Raw genomic sequence first — 20,822 nt, 5'->3', positions numbered from 1 at the left:
TAGGCGCAAGTAAGAAATGAACTGTGTCAATGCAACTGAGACATATGTTCTCCCTGTATAGGCGATTATTTATGAGGGCCTAGTGTAACGTCTCAGTAACCTGAAATGGTATAATTAATATTTCCAACGATTCTCCCTCAGTTGTTACATGATATACAAAAGATATGCTTGCCCATAGACAAAATTCCGTTCCAACAAAGCAGTCAGTATTAAGTAGGCTTTACTTATGTTCTCCCTCCAGCTTTAGTTTTATATTAATGGAACAAGTGTGAAAATATTGATTGTGTAATGTTGAGAATCATAACACAAATACCATACAGAAGCATAGGAGTTCATGTTTAGAATACAGATTCTAACCACGTTGTTACATTCTCAAGTATCTGAACCACATTGTCAGTCACTCAACATAGCAATAATTCAAAATATAAGTGACAGCAGAACTGCAAAAGTTGTCACACCGTCTTACCACTGTCTTCGTGAGAAGTAAGATTAGTTTCTAAGTTTGTGACTGAATATAGAAGCATCATTTATGCAAAATGTGAAACCTCCCCCCCCTCCCCACTTCCCTGCTTTTATTACCAGAGGTAATAGCAGTTGTATAATGTGAATTATATTATTAATAATTAGTTGGAATACAAAAGTTTAATAACCCGAGATGTTTCACATCATTATGAAGTGTCGTATTCGTGATCTATGGAACAAGTACTAACCTAATCTAATCTTTCCAGATGCAGTTTCCATTTCGATTATTGATTGTTCTATGTACTCATCCATATCTAGAAGAGATAAGACTGAAGATTCCAATCGACCCTTGAAGAATTCGCAGCGCAAAAGAGCCATAATTGATAGCACAAATATGCAAACTGAGTATTGGTACTGTGTGTCATTGAAGTCATTATGTGATTTGAAAGGGATGAAAATTAATGTTAACTACACTGTGAGTCAATTATGAAAATTCTGTTTTAACCTTTCATCCCATATCACAAAAATCTTCGGCATGTATTTAGTGATAAAGACTCGTTAGAGTGTGATACTGATCCATCCCGACCACACTTCTCACCTTGAATGTTGGTTGTGATGACAGACTAACCTGTAGTGTAGCCCAAGGTCTAGGTTAGGTAGGAAGGTTACATGCTTTAAGATTGATGATGTGCAAGTGAAAATAATGGAAAGCAGTGATATTACAGTTACAAGTTGACATTGGGAATAGTACTAACGCAGTATTTTAAAATACAGACAAAAGTATAACTTGGTATTATACCGTTGGAAAAAATATGTCTTTTGAATACAGTTGTTAAACATTTGGTAAAAATTACATAGTATACACCAGATTGCATTTTTAGTAGTTTATGTACGATATATGTGTGTAATACACGGCAAAATACTCATAGGAGTCTTATCCATTACCTGTTTTTAAAATTTTCTTTAAGTTTTAGCTAAATATCTCACGAAAATTCCAGGCTACGCTATAGGTCTGTCTATTAGCGTAACCTCTATCAGGCCTTCACATTCCTCGCCTGCACCAATTCTCAGATGGTACACGGCGTTGAATGTTAACTGCGCTTTTTAGTTGCTACTTCCGACTTCTATTTGCCACTTGTCACTTAAATCTCAGCTAGACATGAGGTTCATAGGAAGAAGTACGAAATTCGGCCAACAGATGACAACCGGCTTTAAAAGTTAAAGGCTACTTGCGACTCCTAGTTGTGACTGAAATCGCAGCTAGATTCTGTAAAGTTGTTATTGCGATATTTGTGAAATCTCAATCACTGTGATTTATAACAGATACGCGATATCTTGATCACCACTACTTCAAAGAAACTTGAACGGTGACCTGACGGGACGGGACAGCCACTGTAAAAGCCCCCATTTGAAACACATTACAGAATGTTTTGATGTAACGTAACGAACTGCGACGTGACGTGACAGCCAGTGTTAATTGGCCTTTACATGCAAGCACGTGACACCCACCCACAAAGAGTAGTCGATTTTGGTCAGAACGCCGCTCGTATGAAATGGACTTTAACCGGCTTCCGATTGCGATGGTGGGCAGATACAGGTACAAGTTTTCAATGTCTGCGACAACGCGTAGCTACGTGCTTGAAATGGAAGATGTTTGAGATGTTACATCAATTCAATCTTTGCTTCACAATGTAAAGTCTTTGTGAGTTAATGAGTTTGAAGATGGCGGCAAATAAATCTCCTGTTCAAAAACAGAAGGAATTGAGTTTACCTATTTCACGTATTAAAACTATTATGAAAAGTTCTCCAGATGTCGAAAATATTAGCCAGGATTCCCTGCACCTAGTGGCGAAAGCAACGGTTTGTATTTTGGCAATTATGTTTGACACATATAGCTGTGTAAATAGGTTAGGGGTGGTGAATTTTTGGATAATGTATAAAGGTTGAATTACTAATTTATCCGAGTACGTTTTGGTTAGTGCATTAGGCCCACAGTATATATATTTACATTCGTGGTGAAGTTATTGGTCGTTTCGTGAGTTGCATGTGATCTGTATATGGCGTGTAAAATCATACATAGTAATTCCTTAATCAGTTTTGAATACCACTGAATGCGGTTTAGGAGAGAAGGCGATGAGTTCACAAAAGTTTACATCATTATGTTTGCACAGATTTACAGTAAATTGATTCTATCCTGTCATTTCGCATCAAAACTAACAAAATTCTATTGAATGAATGAACATTTAACTTGAATCCACACTAAACGTTTCAAGTTACTGCTAAACTAGCCCTTGCCACTTCTAAATTAAATGAAATCATGGTACTGAGCACTTTAGGAGGGTGTCCAGTGCAGTGTAACATTCAGAATATGACGTAATGTTTTATTTGAAGGATTTTACAATTTAGGGAATAAAGTTTTTGTAGTATAGATCTCTTGAACATCCATTGTCAGTACAAGTTCTATGGTTCTCAAATTACATTTGCCTTGTTATACAAATTCTGCCGAGTGTCCTAACATTAGGATAGGCCTACATTACAGATCAGGCGTTACCATAGCTGAAGGGGAGGGGGGGTGTTTCCCTAGGCCATTGTTGTTTTTTAATTTGCATAAATTAAGTGGACAATGTTTATTTGGGGTAAAGGTGTGTATTAACTGAACTACATGGTTGCAAGACTTATCAGTAATATAGATGTAGAGGGAATATTACACAAAGTAGTAATACAGAAATCAATTAAGTGTGTCCTCCACTGTACTGTGCCCACAGTTTGTCAAGGAGGTAGAAGACATGTACAGAGTTACAGAAGCTGTTAAATGTCAACCAATGAACTGACAAGACAATGATGGGGGATGTTTGCGCAAAGTAGGCTAGATCAAAATCAGAAAGTTTGTTGTATGGAGGAGTTTGGGTATGATATTAAAATGGTAGCTACACAAGTAAAATTTGCTAAGAGAAATTAAAAATTTATTTCAAAAGAAATCAAATAGAAAAGTGATGTAAGGACCATATGGGATTAAAAATAAAAATGAATGTGTTTAGTAAACTTGACAGAAATTTTACGTGATGTACCTTGTAGGAAAATGGATAGAAAACTAGCAAGAAATAGAGTTATCTAAAAACATGTAAGCTGATAGGCCTAGTGCATTAAGTAGGATTCCATGTGACTCGCATGTGTTTAATAAGTGTTTTGTTTGTACTCATGTTACATGGAGGACCCATAGTTGTGTTTTGTAATGGTGGTAGTCGTCGTGAGTATACCGATTTCTTAGGTTTACGAGTATCACTGAGGCATACTTGTCTATGTATATGTAAGCTATTGTCAAGGGTAAGCAGCTTTATTGTGTGAAGTTATGAATGTCCCTCACGCAAACACCTTTTTAAACAACTATTTTATTTCATAATTTGTAAGGCATTGAAAGCACTCCACGCAAAACAGGTTTTATTAAGTCTGTGACATAGTTCTATTGTGGACCTTCCTAATTAGTCTTGGATAATGCACATTCCTGTTAGTTTTTCAAACTGATTACCACTCAACCTGAGATACAGCTTGGGTTTGGATTCATTTTTACAAACAGAATGTAGTTTGTTCTAATTACATTATCTTCCCAATGTCACTGAAAAATGAAAATGTGGAATAGGGAATTTAACATGTTCTTATGTATAGAGACTCTTCTGTCACACAGTGTTACAGTAGTATTACTTGCAAATATCTTGTTATTGGTTGGAATGTCTGAGATTTGTACGCCAATTATGTAAATAGGGTTAATAGATGACCTGGTGTATTGCCAAGTAATACTGTTTTGATGTCTAACACATGCGTATTAGATACCCATTCAACTTTATGATCAGAATGTGTTGATCTTAGTTCCAAACATGTTCCAATCTGTCCATCTGATTTGAATCACATTTTCCACCCTATTACTTGTGCTTCCAGTTTGTCTAAAAGAAATTCGTGGCTCCAGTTTTAGAAATATTTAAATTAAATTGGCTTCTGTCACTTTTGTGATTTTCTCCAGGTTTCGGGTTGGTATCAGAGTATGTCATTGCTGCTGCACTTCTGCTTGTTCCAAGGCCATACCAGTTAACGTGCAGTACCATCTCCATCTACATACATACTCCACAAGCCACCAGATGATGCATGGCAGAGGGCACCTTGTACTAATTATTCCCTTCCCTGTTCCTCTTGCAAATAGAATGAGGGAAAAACAACTGTGTATATGCCTCTATAAGAGCCCTCGTGGTCCTTATATATAATGTGTGTTGGTGACAGTAGAATCATTTCACATTCGGCTGCAAATTCTGGTTCTCTATACTGTCGCAGTTGTTTCACAAAAGGAATGTAGTCTTCTTTGCAGGAATTACAATTTGAGTTTGCCTGTTGTACTTGGGTATTCACTGAACTTAACAGTAACAAATCTAGCAGCATGCCTCTGAATTGCTTCAGTGTCTTCCTTTAGTCCAAATTGGCGGGTATCCCAAACACTTGAGTAGTTCTCAAGAATGGGTCACACTAGTGTTCTGTTTGTGGTTTCCTGTGAACATATGCTACGCTTTCCTAAAATTCTCTTGATCAGCTGAAATAAACCATTTGCCTTTCCCTCAGACTTACATGCTCGTTCTTTCATCTCTCTTTGCAAAGGTATGCTTGGGTACTTAATTGTTGTGACTGTCGCAAGTAGTGCCCCACTAATTTATTCGGACATTTCTTCCATGGGGCAACCCTGACGGATCCTTGTCGCAGGTGAACACTCGTCATCCAGATCATTGTACTCGATTCTGTAACTTTTGGCATATTTGAGTCACTTGCATATCTTGGAACCTGTTCCAAATGTTTGGACTTTGTTAAATGAAGTTTGTTGTCATTTGTGGCTTGCTGCTTTGTTAATCTTTCAAATGCTTCGGAGACTGCAGGCAGGAGTAATGTAGGGCAATTGATTTCAGTCTTTGAAGAAACATTCCTTCACTAAGCATAAATTGGCAGTGTATGCCAGTGGCTTTGCAATATAGTTGTCATTGGTACTTCGTCTATACCTGCTGTCATTTTGCATTTTAGCTATGCTAAATCAATGTGCTGCACAATGTTTAAAAAGTTTGGTTTTCCCCAGTGTTTTTGAAAAATTTTTGTTGTAGGCTGGTTTGATGCTGTCGTCTACCTGTTCCTCCCCTGAGTGTCTCCATTTCATTTCTACGTCCATCATATTTTATGTTGTTGTTGTTTTTGTCTTCAATCCTGAGACTGGTTTGTTGCAGCTCTCCATAGTACTCTACCCTGTACAAGCTTCTTCATCTCCAAGTACATGCTGCAGTCTACATCCTTCTGAATCTGCTTAGTGTATTTATCTCTTGGTCTCCCTCCATGATTTTTACCCTCCACGCTGCCCTCCAATACCAAATTGGTGATCTCTTGATGCCTCAGAATGTCCTACCATCCGATCCCTTCTTCTAGTCAAGTTGTGCCATAAACTCCTCTTCTCCCCAATCCTATTCAATACCTCCTCATTAGTTGTGTGTTCTACCCATCTAATCTTCAGCATTTTTCTGTAGCACCACATTTTGAAAGCTTCTTGTCCAAACTATTTATCGTCTATGTTTCACTTCCATACATGACTACACTCCATACAAATACTTTCAGAAACGACTTCCTGATACATAAATCTATACGTGATGTTAACAAATTTCTCTTCTTCATAAACACTTTCCTTGCCATTGCCAGTCTACATTTTATATCCTCTCTACTTCAACCATCATCAGTTATTTTACTCCCCAAATGGCAAAACTCCTTTACTACTTTTAAGTGTCTCATTTCCTAATCTAGTTCCCTCAGCATCACCCGACTTAATTCGACTACATTCCATTATCCTTGTTTTGCTTTTGTTCATGTTCATCTTATATCCTCCTCTCAAGACACTGTCCATTCCATTCAACTGCTCTTCCATGTCCTTTGCTGTCTCTGACAGAATTACAATGTCATTGGCGAACATCAAAGTTTTTATTTCTTCTCCATGGATTTGAAGACCTACTCCAAATTTTTCTTTTGTTTCCTTTCCTTTACTCAATATACAGATTGGATAACAATCCTGTCTCACTCCCTTCCCAACCACTGCTTCCCTTTCATGCCCGTTGACTCTTGCAACTGCCTTCTGGTTTCTGTACAAATTGTAAATAGCCTTTCGCTCCCTTTATTTTACCCCTGCCACCTTCAGAATTTGAGAGTATTCCAGTCAACATTGTCAAAAACTCTCAAAGTCTACAAATGCTACAAACATAGGTTTGCCTTTCCTTAATCTTCCTTCTAAGGTAAGCCGTAGGGTCAGTATTGCCTCACGTGTTCCAACACTTATACGGAATCCAAACTGATCTTCCCTGAGGTCGGATTCTACCGTAATTTTCACATCTGTCAACACCTGATTTCTTTGGGATTGGAATTATTATATTCTTCTTGGAGTCTGAGGGTATTTCGCCTGTCTCATACAGTTTGCTTACCAGGTGGTAGAGTTTTGTCAGGACTGGCTCTCCCAAGGTTGTCAGTAGTTCTAATGGAATGTTGTCTACTCCTGGGGACTTGTTTCGACTTAGGTCTTTCAGTACTCTATCAAACTCTCCGCGCAGTATCGTATCTCCCATTTCATCTTCTACATCCTCTTCCATTTCAATAATATTGTCCTCAAGTACATCGCCCTTGTATAGACCCTCTATACACTCCTTCCACCTTACTGCTTTCCCTTCTTTGCTTAGAACTGGTTTTGCATCTGAGCTCTTGATGTTCATACAAGTGGTTCTCTTTTCTCCAAAGGTCTCTTTAATTTTCCTGTAGGCAGTGTCTCTCTTATACCTAGTGAGGTATGCCTCTACATCCTTACATTTGTCCTCTAGCCATCCCTGCTTAGCCATTTTGCACTTCCCGTCTATCTCATTTTTGAGACGTTTATATTCCTTTTTGCCTCTCTGCTGTTCGGTGACATTAATGCCAGGATGTATACGCTCTGGGACAACCAGGAAATCCAAGAAAAACTGGGGATTTTTTTATCCAGGAGAAAACCGGGAAAGATCTGGGAATTTTTCATCGTTTCAGTCTTGAGTTAAATTTTTGTAATTTTGACTGGTAAGAACTGATAGTCTAGCAAAGAATTTTACTGTATCACATTACTACAGAATAATACTGTAGCAATAAAATGTAAAAGACAGAATAAAATAAAAGTAAAAGTTACATTGCAAAGGAAATGCACCATTTACAGTAATAAAATACAGTTCAACCACAAATGCTTGCCTAAAGCAAAATGTGTCAAAGACTTTAGGTTGAAGAGTGTAAAATACTTCAGAATAGCAAACTACTTCCAACAAGCGTGACAACATAACTGTTTCATTAAGTTTGTTTTGAGCAGTTGCCAGCGGGCTCCTGCGCATGCGCAGTTGAGTTGCCTATGAGCAGTACCTTCCACTTCTGGCTACTTAAAGTGAGGCTGCAGCAGTAGCAAGAAGTAGTCATGCAATTGAGAAAAATTTTTCTGGCGTGCCTAAGCTGCCAGTGAACGTGAAACCAGAGACATTTATCTGTTGTGGAACAGCTGTTTCTTGATTTCAACTTGTAGTAATTGGTGCACAGCATATTGAAGATGTCTAGCACCCGCCTCACTACAATTAGAAACTGTTTTATGTGGTTTTTCCCATTTTATGTTGTACAACCTTGCCATCGTGAAGCTAGCCAACAGTGTCGCAGCTGTTAACTGCCAAACAGGTGCAGTCATGTACCATTGAATAGTACAGATGGTGTAATGTACGACTCAAAATGCAGTATTGCAATGCACTTGTCATTTGGAGCCAACCCCATTTACATTAAGATGCGTATAACAGCATGTGTTGCTAATCTTTTTTTCTGTTCCATGTTTCCCCATCAGTCTTCTGACTGGTTTTTTGCGGCCCTCTGCAAATTCCTCTCCTGTGCCAATATTTTCGTCTCAGAGCAGCACTTTCAACCCACGTCCTCAGTTGTTGGCTGGTTGTATCCCAATCTCTGTCTTGTACAGTTTTTACCCCCTACAACAACTCCCTTTAGTACCACAGAAGTTATTCCCTGATGTCTTAACACATGATCCGTCAAATCTGTCCCTTCTTCTTGTCAATGCTTTCCATATATTCCTTTCCTTACTGATTCTATGGAGGATTTCCTCATTATTTACCTTGTCAGCCCACCTAATTTTCAACATTCTCCTGTAGCACCATATGTCAAGTGCAGTGCATGTCTGATTGCCACACAATGCAGTACTCCAAACATACATTCTCAAAAATTTCTTCCTCACATTAAGATCTGCATTTGATACTGGTAGACTTCTTGATGAGGAATGCATTTTTGCCAGTGCTTGTCTGCTTTTTATGTCCTCCTTGCTCTGTCTGTTGTAGGTTATTTTTCTTTCTAGTTAGCAGAAATCCTTAACTTTGTTTACTTCACAATCGTCAGTCCTGATGTTAAGTTTGTCACTGTTATCATTTCTGCTACTTCTCATTACTTTTGTCTTTCTTCGGTTTGTTCACAGTCCATGTTCTGTACTCATTAAACTGTTCATTTCATTCAAGAGGTGATGTAATTTTTCTTCACTTTCACCAAGGACAGCAATGTCATCAGCGAATCTGGCCATTGATAAACTTTCACCTTGAATTTGAACCTTTCTTTTATTTGCACCATCATGTATTTGATGTATAGATTGCACAACAGGAATGGAAGCCTGCATCACTGTCTTGCACCCTTTTCGAACCATGCATTCTGTTCTTGGTCTTAAAGTCTTATTGGTCCCTCTTGGTGCATGTACATATTTTATACTACCTGTCTTTCCCTATATTCTCCCATCACCTTTCTTCTACTCCTACATCTGCATTCCAGTCCCCCATGACTATTAGATTTTCATCTCCCTTTATGTACTGCATTACCCTCTCAATATCCCCATATTCTCTCTCCCTCTCTCTCTCCCTCCCCCCCCCCCCTCCATTCCATCTTCTGTGTGCGACATCGGGCATGTATACCTGAACCATCATTGTCGATGTTGGCTTGCTGTCAATTCTGATGAGAAGAACCCTATCACTAAACTGTTTACGTAAACTCACTCTCTGCCCTACCTTCCTATTGATAACGAATCTTACTCCCATTATATGATATTTTTGCTGCTGCTGTTATGCTATACCTAATGCCACTGCTGTTGTTACGCTATACTCATCTGATCAGAAGTCGTTTCTTCCCCCCCCCCCCCCCCCCCCCCCTCCTCCGTTTCATTTCACTTCACTTCACTGACTCCCACTATACCTAGATTGAGCGTTAGCATTTTCCTTCCCAGATTTTCTAGCTTTTCTACCATATTCAAACTTCTGACATTCCGTGCCTTGACTCATACATTATCATCATTTTGTTTGGTTATTAAATCTTTTTCTTATGGTCACATTCCCCTTGGCACTCCCATCTTGGAGATACGAATTGGGCACTAGCCTGGAATCTTTTGCCAATGGAGAGATTATCATGACACTTTATCAGTTACAGGCCACGTATCCTGTGCTGCCTTCTAGGGGTAGTGTCCCACCTCAAGGGCTAGAGTGTGCCCTGATCCTCTGTCCGCTCCTCTGCCTTCTGTGACAAGTTGTTGGCAGAACAAGAATGACCGCCAGAAGTCTTCAGCCACCATTGCTGATGATTTTTATTCAAAATGTAAGCACTGGTGGGGCTCAAACCTGGGACCAAGAATGTTTTGATCACTAGTCAGACACTACCCCTACACCACAGGTGGAATAGTACGCTGTTCAAATTTGATGTCATTCTTAGCAAGGGTTGTCTTTTTGCAGCCTTCTAAAACTGGAATTTTAATTTTGGACATCCCATATAGGGACATCATTTCTGATCTTTAATTGCCATCAGCAACTCCATCATAATCACATGTTCGTTACATAAATGTGTCAGCTTCGTAATAACCGATTATCTGTTGAGTGTTGTGATCACTGTGCTGTCATCATCCTGCCCCTGGATCTCTGTAGGCACTACTGGCAAGTATAGTATTACATCACCTTGATCCCACAGTTATTGCTGAATGTTTCATGGCAGACTTTGCCCAAGTGTCCACATGTGGTAACTACTATCTTAATATCCTGACGCAGAAATGCCTGTTAGAGCAAAACTCCTTATCCATCCACACACAAAACTTCAAATCGTACACTATTCCATGTAGTCAATAGGAGTTCTGCTGTGCTTTAGCAATGTGTTAACACACCTTTGGACCTGATAAAATCGATAATCAAATGCTTAAACATCTTAGCAATGACGGCGTAAAACACACCTCGAGTTTCTCTGTTGTATTTGGCTGGAAGGGGAGTTTCCCTCCCAATGATGGGAGAGAATTATTCCTATCCTGAAACTGAGAAAAGCCACTCAACGTTTGACTAGTTGTCAGGCAGTCTCTCTAATGAATGGGATGTAAAAATGCTCAACTGATGATTGTGTTGGTGCCTGAAAGCCTGTGTGTGTGTGTGTGTGTGTGTGTGTGTGTGTGTGTGTGTGTGTGTGTGTGTGTGTGTGTGTGTGTGTGTGTGTGTGTGTGTGCGTGCGCGCGCGCGTGCGTGCGTGCGAGTATATACCTATCCTTTTTTCCCCCTAAGGTAAGTCTTTCCGCTCCCAGGATTGGAATGACTCCTTACTCTCCCCCTTAAAACCCACATCCTTTCATCTTTCCTTTTCCTTCCCGCTTTCCTGACGAAGCAGCCGCCGGTTGCGAAAGCTCGAAATTCTGTGTGCGTGTTTGTGCGTTTTATTTATTGTGCCTATCTACCAGTGCTTTCCCGCTTGGTAAGTCTTGGAATCTTTGTTTTTAATATATAAAGTGGCTTTCATGGACTCCAGCCCATCACAGACAACAGAATCATCTGGAATCATCAGTGTGCAGTGGTTTCATGCATCACCAACACCTGTTTGTTGTGTTCCTTGATGTACAGAAGGCATACTATACCATCTTGCCCCATCACATCCTGTCTACACAGCATGGGTATTTCTCCAGAATTTCCTATCCTTCTGATGATTCTTGGCCCAAATAGGTTCGGCCCTCAGTAACCAATACATACGGGAAACTGGAGTCCCTTAGGGTTCAGTTCTGAGTGTCACCCTGTTTGCAATTGCAGTCGGTGGTATCAGAGTGGGTCTCACTGTCTAACCTCACAGTATGTACATGACCTTTGACTGAATTGCAGCTCTTCAATGAGAACAGCTTAGTGCTAACATCAAGGGGCTATAAGAAAGTACATAAATTGGCCCTGAATCACAGACATCAATTTTCTCCTGTGGAAACCCATGTCGTGCATTTTTGTCAACTCTGCATTCACATCCAGTACTTTACCCCAGTAACATTTACTTGAAGTCATGGAAAATATAAAATTTTTAGGCCCTTTATTTGAAAGTAAGTTAACATGATTACTACATTTATGCCAGCTCAAGGCAAATTACATGAGGAAGGTTAATCCCTCAGATTTTTCAGCAGTTCCTCCACACAGTTCTCCCGCAGCTTTATGGAGTGTTGATTTTATCCCGAATTGACTACAGATGTGTTGCCTTTGAGTCGGCACCAACATCAGTGCTGAGCTTGTTAGACCTGCTCACCACAGTGGTGTGCAGTTGACTTCTTCTGTACGAGCCCAGCAGACAGTCTCCTGGAGGAAGCTGGTGTACTATCATTGAGGATCAGGACCCAGCAACTCTTGACAAACTAAGCACCATCTGTTGTTACTCATCTGCATCACAACCAGTTCTTCAGACTGTTTACAAACTGCCCAAAAATGGGTAAGCAGCTGGGCTACAATTGGAAGCTCTTTGCAAGAACCTCCAATTGCTCTGGCAGCCCACCCCCAACTGCCCATGTAAAATGGTAAGTACCCAGTCCCATGATTCAGATGAACCTCTTTTATGGCTGTAAGAAAAATGCTGATCCCACCAATATCAGGCTCCTGTTCTGTTCGGTTCTCCATGATGACTCAAATGCAACATGGGTCTACACAGATGGGTCATAAGTCAGTGAAGGGGGCAGTTTTGGTTATGCACACGCAAAGAGGTGCAAGGGTATAGTACCGGCCTGCTTTGTTGAACTATATTGGAGGTGCCAATGAGCATGGCTGTGGACAGTGTGAGATGGGTAGAGGAGGGGACAGGCACAGCAAGAGGAAGGAGGAAATGGACAGAGAGAGGAGAAGAGGGCAGATGCATGAGGCAGGTGGGCTGTTGGGTAAGGGTACAAGGGTGGAGGGGAGGGGGAGGTGGAAAGAGGGAGGGGGAGTAGATTATGGTCAGAGGGAGAGGAAAGAAAGATGTGGCAGAGAGAGGGGGTTGAGGAAATGCACAAAGGGAGAGGGAGGGGGGGGGCATGGAAGGATAAGGTGGGCAGGCATAGGTGTGTTCGGTATATGTACTGGACACACAAGTGGGCAAAGCCATGGGGGAAGAGAAGTTAATAATAAATCTAATGATAGATTTACTTTTGACAGTGCATTTGGTTGCTGGTCTCAACTGAGAGATGAGGTTAGCGCATGTGCTCACATTCGAGGGGATGGCAGTTTAAATCCCCATCTGGCCATCAGTATTTGGGTTCTTTGTTATTTCCTTAATTTGATTAAGGTAAGTGCTGGAATAGGCCCTCAAAAAGTCTGCAACGATAGCCTTTCTTCTTCCAGCAAGTGTTACCACTCACTTTTGTGCTAGATAAAGTTATTGTTGTATATTGTGCTAGATAAAGCTGTTGTTGTGTATGTCATTTGTTAGTGTTAAGATACTGTTGAGGCATTGTTAGTAAGAGATGACATACAACATCAGTTTCATCCACCATTGCACCAGTCAGCCAAAGGTCACTTTTCAAATTGTAAAATTGTTCACTAAAGGGGTATTTTGTTGGATTGAACTTGAGTTACTTCTATGGAGGCAGCTGCTGCAATTGATCAGCAGTGCTTTTCAGTTTAGACGTGGGACACAAGTGTTTGCACATCTGAAACACACCGCTGCAGTCTTATGCATTTCTGTCTACATTTTTACAAATATTTTTGATAACAATTTTTATTGCATTTTCTGAGATTTTTGTATAGTCTGTCTGTCATTGTCTGTTTCTTGTCCGTGTCTCTTTCCAGAAATTTCATCTTTATAATGTGTTCATATACCGTAAGATGCAACAAATCTAATTCATCCAGCATACTTTCCATTTGAAATTTTCAGTTTCTGAGATTCCTTCTATATAAAAGTGGAACTCAATATTTGTTTTCACTCTCTTCGAACATCTTGTCATTGTTCCAGGCGGAAGAAACAGAAGAAATTGTTCAAGTACTTAGTCGCATAAACTTCCAGCTGTTAATTTTTCCGTGAGCTGACAACATGATGAGAGATCAGTTTGGTAGTAGAATGTGGTTGCTTGTAGCAAATACATGTCATGAAAACTTAATCCTAATGAATTTTATGCATGCTTGAATGTAACAAATAGACATATTAAACACTCAGAGATACACGTAGGTACAGTTAAACAACAGATTTTCCACTAGTGTAATAGGTGATATTTGTTGTCTACAAAACCATCTCAGCACTGTAATCCATGTCCATTGAAGCAAGTTCTGATCTGATCAGCTGGTGTTGGGTTTGGTGTAAGTTTCACTGCTTTTGTAGTATTTTTGTCATTCATTTCGGCCTTCACCAAATCGTCGCTAGGCAATGAAAACCTCGTAACTCAAATTGGTCAAATTTTACAGAAGAAACAAAAAACTAATTATAGAAATCACATGGAGGCCTGATTAGTCAAATGTTGTGGTTTCTGCTACACACTATGGATCCGGTCATTGGTACATAAGTGGCGGTTTGTTGTTTTTTTTTTTTTTTTTTTTAAGTGATGGAGATAAGAGGCATTAACGAGTGCACAGTTGAGAACTGAAATGAATGAATGTTTAATTTGTTTTAAAAATACTTACTTAAACTTTGCATTAGTCGTGTATTATGAAACATCTGTAAGGCTACATTGTTACAGATATAAAGTGAAATGAATAATTTCACATTGATCAAAATATTGGAATCTGCATGTTAATAAATTAGTGTTTAAAAAAACATAGAAACAATGTCGTTAGCTTTAATTAAACTTTTATTACTGTAAAAATTTGTGCAGTTTATTAACATTTATTATTGTTACTATTACTGCTACTATCACAGTCATAGGTGGCTGTAAACAAGTTTATTTTCGGCTGCACGTTTTTTTTTTTTTTTTTCTTTTTTCTTTTTTTTTTTCTTAAGGCACAGACACGTTCTCTCATTACAAATGTGAGGCAGTATGTTATAAAATGAATGCAGATTCTTAGGAAGGACCAGCTTTAGTTGTTGCAAATGTGTAAACTTTTCTGCACTGATCTTTAGTGGTGAACTGTAGAGAGGGGGCACTGTAAATGAGCTAGGTATGTTTGACATCCTTCTTGGAAGTGGTTTCCATGTATCACTGAATTTCAATTTATATTCCATTTTTCCGGAGGGATCATACTTGAGACACCGGATATCAGTCATTGTTGGATCCCCAATTTTAGATCCTGGTTGAATAGACTAATACAACTAGAGTTTACCACAGGACTTGAAAAATGTGTGGTCAAAATAATTGACAACATAAGGTCTAGGACTTCGTCTTGCTGTAGCACAAACTTCTACATAGCCAGCAGGAGTATAAATGTGACTGTTTTTTTTATCTTCCTTTCTATGGTGGAGTGCATAGAATCTCACTCCATTTGAGTGTGACCTTCCTCCAGAAATTTTTGCACTATTGTAATGCCTTTCTGATTGGCGAGATGAGCCAGTGCGTTACTCATGACTGAGTTTCGATTCTGGTATAATTTTTAATAAAATCTCAAGTATACTTGTGCAATGGACTTGGACTGAAATATCTTGAAAGTTAATCATATTTTAGTTTCTGTCTATATATGGGGTCAAACTATGCATTGTGCAATTGTTTCCTACGAATGGGTATCTTGGAGAAGGTGAGTGGAACACGGTAAATGCATTCATCTCGTACCACTGGCGAGCACATGTAAGTTACCTGACAAACTGTCATCACTATTATTTTTATTTATTTAGGAGCATTGTATTCTTCACTTTCTGAATCATTACATTGAGTGTCAAACTCGGGATCATTACAGCCAACCATCTTTGGAAGCACTGTGTAAAAAAAAAATAGGACAGAGGCTGAAAGCACACACTTTGTCAAGTTAACGAAGTTGTATACAGTGAAGATGATATATAGTGGCAACTACTGCAACCAAAACATGAGAGCCAGGCTACAAATGCAGGATAGAGTGACCTCCAGTGACGGAACACACACCTGTCAGCATTGCTTTCAAAGGTCTGTTCTTCAGTTGTGCACTACTTGAGATTTTTAAGTTTCAATCAAAATAATAAAAATGAGAACTTGGGACTTAATGTTGAAGAGCTAATGTTCAGGAACTTGAATGGGATTGATGCAGGAGAGTGTAGCCTCTCCATGCACATAATGTACAAATTAACTTCAAAAATTTAATTATTCACAGTGCATAACATAATCATGTACTGATTTAATAAGAATGCAGTAAATTATTAACATTTTTCACACCTGTTAATGCCCATACCAAACTGCAAGTATTCGCTTCTAGTGCACGAAAACTGGAGCTGATCAGGTATTGCATATGTTACTGTCTGTAACTGCTACCATCTTGGCACGGACAATATTGCTGATTACTGACTGTGGCCAAAAAGCATACTAACATGGATTCTCTACCTTGATTGAGACTCTCACTATGGATAGAATATAGTGGAGTCGGTACCATTGTAGCCAGCTTTCAGTTGCAAAGTGCAAATTGCTGCAGGCAAAAATAGTAGTGGTCTATAGAGTTGTGGCAACATTGAGGTGTTGACATCGAGACACTTACAAAATCTCATTACATGATTGTCTGAGATAGATGCATGAAGCAGCTGTGCTAAGCCCACTGCAACTGTCAGGGATATTCTTCCACTGACTTTCCTATGTCTTGTTGGGTGATATGTGTGTGAGGCCTTGTGCTAATGGTTCTACACTTATGCAGCTGACTTCTGTCACTGTGGATGTACATACCAGTCCACATCACACTACCAAATCCCAGTAACTATTCGTACTTTGCATTTCGTAAGCTTCCAAAATATATGGTGATGTGACATACTTTATTGTATTCAAAGTTCATGGTTGTTAATGACAAACATGCCTTAAACAACACTTTAAGATAGACTTGGTAGACTCATAATTCAGAGCCATTTAATTACACTTACCATCTGTGCAGTTAATTTACATGCGTTACATGTTAGGACAATCCTGTTTTTGCAAAGAGGCTTCAGACTTGTTATCTGACATGGACTTTTAACGTTTTTAATCTGCTATACATGAATAATATATAATTAATATTTTTTGTTGACAAATTCTTGTTATTTGTTTTGCCTTTATTGTCATCATTTCCTTTTCTGCTCATTATACCTTGCTGTCTTTTCATATCTGCCAAAAAGTTTATACAGTGAAATGGTCTGACCCATGACCACGTGACAGTGACTTGTAAATTCATTGGAATTCATTGTGATTGAGATAATCAACCTCTTCTGAAAATAAAGTATTTCTTATATTGATTGTCCTGACAGTTGTACATTTATGTTGATAATTTGAAATAATCATGGTCTTAGAGGTATTCTGGAACTGTTAATGACTGGTTCATAAGCTGGTTCAGGAAATGGTTATATAATATTTCTTTTTTAACATTTTTACAGGCTCTTGTCAAGACTTTTGTCAGTTGACCATTTATTTTTATTCAAGATAAAGCTACCACTTTGTTTAAATCTTCCACTTTCTTATGCAGTTAATTTGCATAGATATGAGAGAATGGTATTCATGCGAAAGCCAATTTGATCATTTCACATCGCTTGAATATTTTCTTTTCGAGCTTTATTGCTATTCAATGGAAGGAAAACTGTCATATTATGGTCCATGAGTAAACATAATTAATTCTCTGCATTTAGTTATTAATTAGTTATAATTTTATGAGCTCAGAAGGAAATTATCTATTTGTCAGTGGAATACATCAGTTACCATATTTTGGATTAAAAAGTAATTAAAATAGATTATTATGGGCTTTTGTTACTGATGAGTTGGTGTTAATGATATTAAGGAGTATGTATTAGACTGTGTTAGTCAGTTGCTATGTTCAGTGTTGAAATGTCACTGTGATAATTCTTGCATATTATTCTTTCATTTCCAGGAATTGTTTATTCAGTATGTCACACAAAAAGCATTTGAGGAAGGTGGCTGTACAAAAGATTTGCAATACAGTCACATAGCAGAAATTGTGGAAAAGAATGATAATTTGCTTTTCCTGAAAGGTAAATATTGTTCTGGTAAGGGCAAAGTATATCATTGATAAATTGGTAATATGTAATATATTATTTTCTCCTTTTCCAGAAATTGTGCCAAAGAAAATAACATACAGGGAATACAAGGAACTACTCAAGAAAAAGAAGCAGAACTTTAACTCTGATGATGAATTTGAGAATGTGGAAGAAAGTGAGAGCTCACAAAACAGAACAGCAGTTTTTAGTTGAATTGAATACTTAAGTATGCATTTGCATGAGTGAAAACTGTGATCATTATGAAAAAAGACATTGTATATTACGCATCTAAAAAGTGTGATACAGTGCAGTACAAGGAAGGAAGTGTCAGTAAGAGAAGCAATTTGTTAAGCAAGAGACTTAACTTGTTTACGTGTGGACTGAAAGAAGAAAAATGTATGTGGTAGGATACTATGATTACTGAGACATTGGTTTTAGTGGTGTGAAACATTCATATACTTCATTTTCAGGTGCTTGGAAGACAATGCTTGTAGTTGGAAAGATGTGTAGACTAGAAAGAGAAATAAATATATAAACAGTAGGACAAAAGTTCTGAAAAAATCAAGAGAGATTATTACAGTAATGATAGGCATTGTAGTACAGTGCAAGCAATAAAATTTTTCTTGCAGCAACTTCCAGCAACAGCAATGTAATTTAAAAATGTGTGACACAGAGCTGTATTAATATATTTTTATTATCAGTAAGGACGTTGGTGATATACCATCTCCTCAGTGTGAAAAAAAGGCTAATATTACGTACATGAAATCTCATATTAACTGTAAATTCTTAATAACTGTGCATCTTAGCAAGGCAGTAAATGCTACATCAGAGAATAAGCAATGACCCAATAGATAGCAAGCCTATGGGTCATTGCTTATAAGACAAGAGATGCAGCAATGGCAATTTAAATCAGTCTACTGTGTTTGGGGTACAATATAGTGATATGCTGTGACCAGATAATGAAGAAATTCATTCTGTTACTTTTAAAGGACTTGGCCTTAATCAGGTTGAGATGTTCATGGTAATACTGATTGTATTAAGATGATGGTGAGGTAAGTATAGATCAGTTGTTACATATGGAGGGATTATCCAAGTCAGAAATTTTTTATGTAATTAGTGTGAATGAGTGGTGAAACATTCCAAGACTGTGAAGTGTGTGTCACTTTTGCTGGAGTGATATTTTGGTACAAGTGTTCAGGAAATGAGGAAAATTGCTTGTTAAAACAAGCAGACTTGAAATATGAAGAAATAAAACTTCATTACTTGTATGTGAAAGAAAATTCTTGTGGTTTGTCTTCATTTTTTTTAACTTTTTGACCATTAGGTCAGGACTGAAGATTTGTTCTATTGTTTTGACAATTTTGACCTCTTATTGTTGATAATGTGACCCTTTCCTTTTAACTATTCCTCTGTGGATTTTAAACTTGCACGTTGCCTTTTCCACACTTGCTCTTGATAATCATTAATTTCTGTAATTGATTACATTTCTTGTTAAAGGTTTTGTAGTTAAAATGGATATTTTGTGTGTATTATGTACTTTGTGGCATGTAAATTATTATTTTTGTCCCTTATCTGAAATGCACTGTACCTCAGATTCATTGTTATAAGTTTATTAATGCTTGAAACAAGAATAAATATCTCTCTATTGTTCTTTGGCTCTCTTCTGTTAACGTTTCTATCATATCTCTAATTGATCAAAACATTTTTGCAGTGTAATGTTTTTATTGGTGACAGGCTGACTCATTTTCCATAGAAGTGCTACATGTCAAAGGAGGAAAAGATATTATATATGCTTGTGGAAATAAGTATCTGTTATAATTAAATCATGGTTAACTCTTTGTGATAAGACTTACGAGCTTCTACAAATGAGAATATTTTTTGTTTATTATACTTGTCTTTAACTGCGCAGCATTAAAATTTGACCAGTTAGTTAACTTGTGTTGCGTGAAAATGAGAGTGAGTGTCAAAATGCTAATCTAATCATAAAAATAATAAATCAAAATATGTCTAATAAAAACACATCTGCACTAGTGACTGGCCTATGGCATCTTTTGTTTCACATCATTGCTCATATTTTACTTCGTGTAGATATAAAATATTCATACTTTTTAAATGTTTTTTTAGTTATTACATTTAAGGTAGTGTTTTCTCTATACTGTGTGACACAAGCTCATTGACACATGAAATAATGGAGAAATCATTATTGTAATTAAATGTTTATCATGCAGTTCCCTAATAGAGTTTGCGGAGGCTGAATTGCCTGCCTTGCACTCTTGCTTTTAAGCCAACGGGTGTCACATCTATTTATTCTCCACTCCAACGAATCTTTGTTTAATGCACCTGCACTGTCTTATGTGCCTCACACCTGCCAGGGTTGCCCCAAGTTCTGGGAATCGGGGAAATGTAAGGGAAATTTGGGAAAGAGATAGGGGAGGGAACTCTTCTTTTCAGCATTTTACAGGCACATCACGCATCGTCGCTTGCTGAGTGCAGCTGAGTAGCTGTTGTGTCTCATGTGCCCCTCCCCTTCTCCATCCTCCCTACCTCCCCTCCTCTCCCATGTGCTTGCAGTCAGTGTTGCCACCACCGCTTGCCGCTAGCCCAACCGCTGCCAACAAGTGTCAGATAGGTGTGAGGAGTGGTATTTGCACAAGTTACCCTTTAGCGAATTGATCACCGCAGTCTCAATTCAGCAGCGTGTTGGCAGTAGCTCACAACTATGGGTGTGAATAGCTGGCCACACAAAAGTGAGTTTCCGCAGTGGGACAGTTCTATGGGTATCCATGACAGATCAGGCTTATCTATCTGAGGCTAGTCATTTCCCCCTAACGTGCAATCCCCACATGTCTGATCTGCCTATAGGCCAGGTCAATTTGTGTGTGGCATTTTATTTATTGTAGTACATTTTCACATTCTGAAAGTAGTTTATATACTCAAGAAAAAGTATGGACCTTGTTAGAAAG

General features: G+C 38.4%; 1 protein-coding gene across 1 annotated transcript; it reads left to right on the top strand.

Moving 5' to 3' along the window:
* Nucleotides 1-1,877: 1,877 nt before the first annotated feature.
* LOC126362079 (chromatin accessibility complex protein 1-like) lies at nucleotides 1,878-19,893 on the top strand. The gene is made up of 3 exons (XM_050007850.1): nucleotides 1,878-2,322; nucleotides 17,733-17,853; nucleotides 17,933-19,893. Exons 1-3 carry the CDS (start codon nucleotides 2,173-2,175, stop codon nucleotides 18,070-18,072), a joined length of 411 nt encoding a protein of 136 aa, XP_049863807.1. The 5' UTR covers nucleotides 1,878-2,172; the 3' UTR covers nucleotides 18,073-19,893.
* The last annotated feature ends 929 nt before the right edge of the window (nucleotides 19,894-20,822 follow it).

The sequence above is a fragment of the Schistocerca gregaria genome, chromosome 1 (assembly GCF_023897955.1).
Source record: "Schistocerca gregaria isolate iqSchGreg1 chromosome 1, iqSchGreg1.2, whole genome shotgun sequence".
NCBI lineage: Eukaryota > Metazoa > Arthropoda > Insecta > Orthoptera > Acrididae > Schistocerca > Schistocerca gregaria.
This window is presented reverse-complemented; position numbering and strand designations above follow the sequence as displayed.

Bases quoted from the DNA above. Each gene is read 5' to 3' on its own strand.
- LOC126362079 (XM_050007850.1), top strand. From the start codon at position 2,173: ATGAGTTTGAAGATGGCGGCAAATAAATCTCCTGTTCAAAAACAGAAG. The intron at 2,323-17,732 runs GTTTGTATTTTG...TTTCATTTCCAG, and splicing joins ACCTAGTGGCGAAAGCAACG to GAATTGTTTATTCAGTATGT. The intron at 17,854-17,932 runs GTAAATATTGTT...CTCCTTTTCCAG, and splicing joins TAATTTGCTTTTCCTGAAAG to AAATTGTGCCAAAGAAAATA.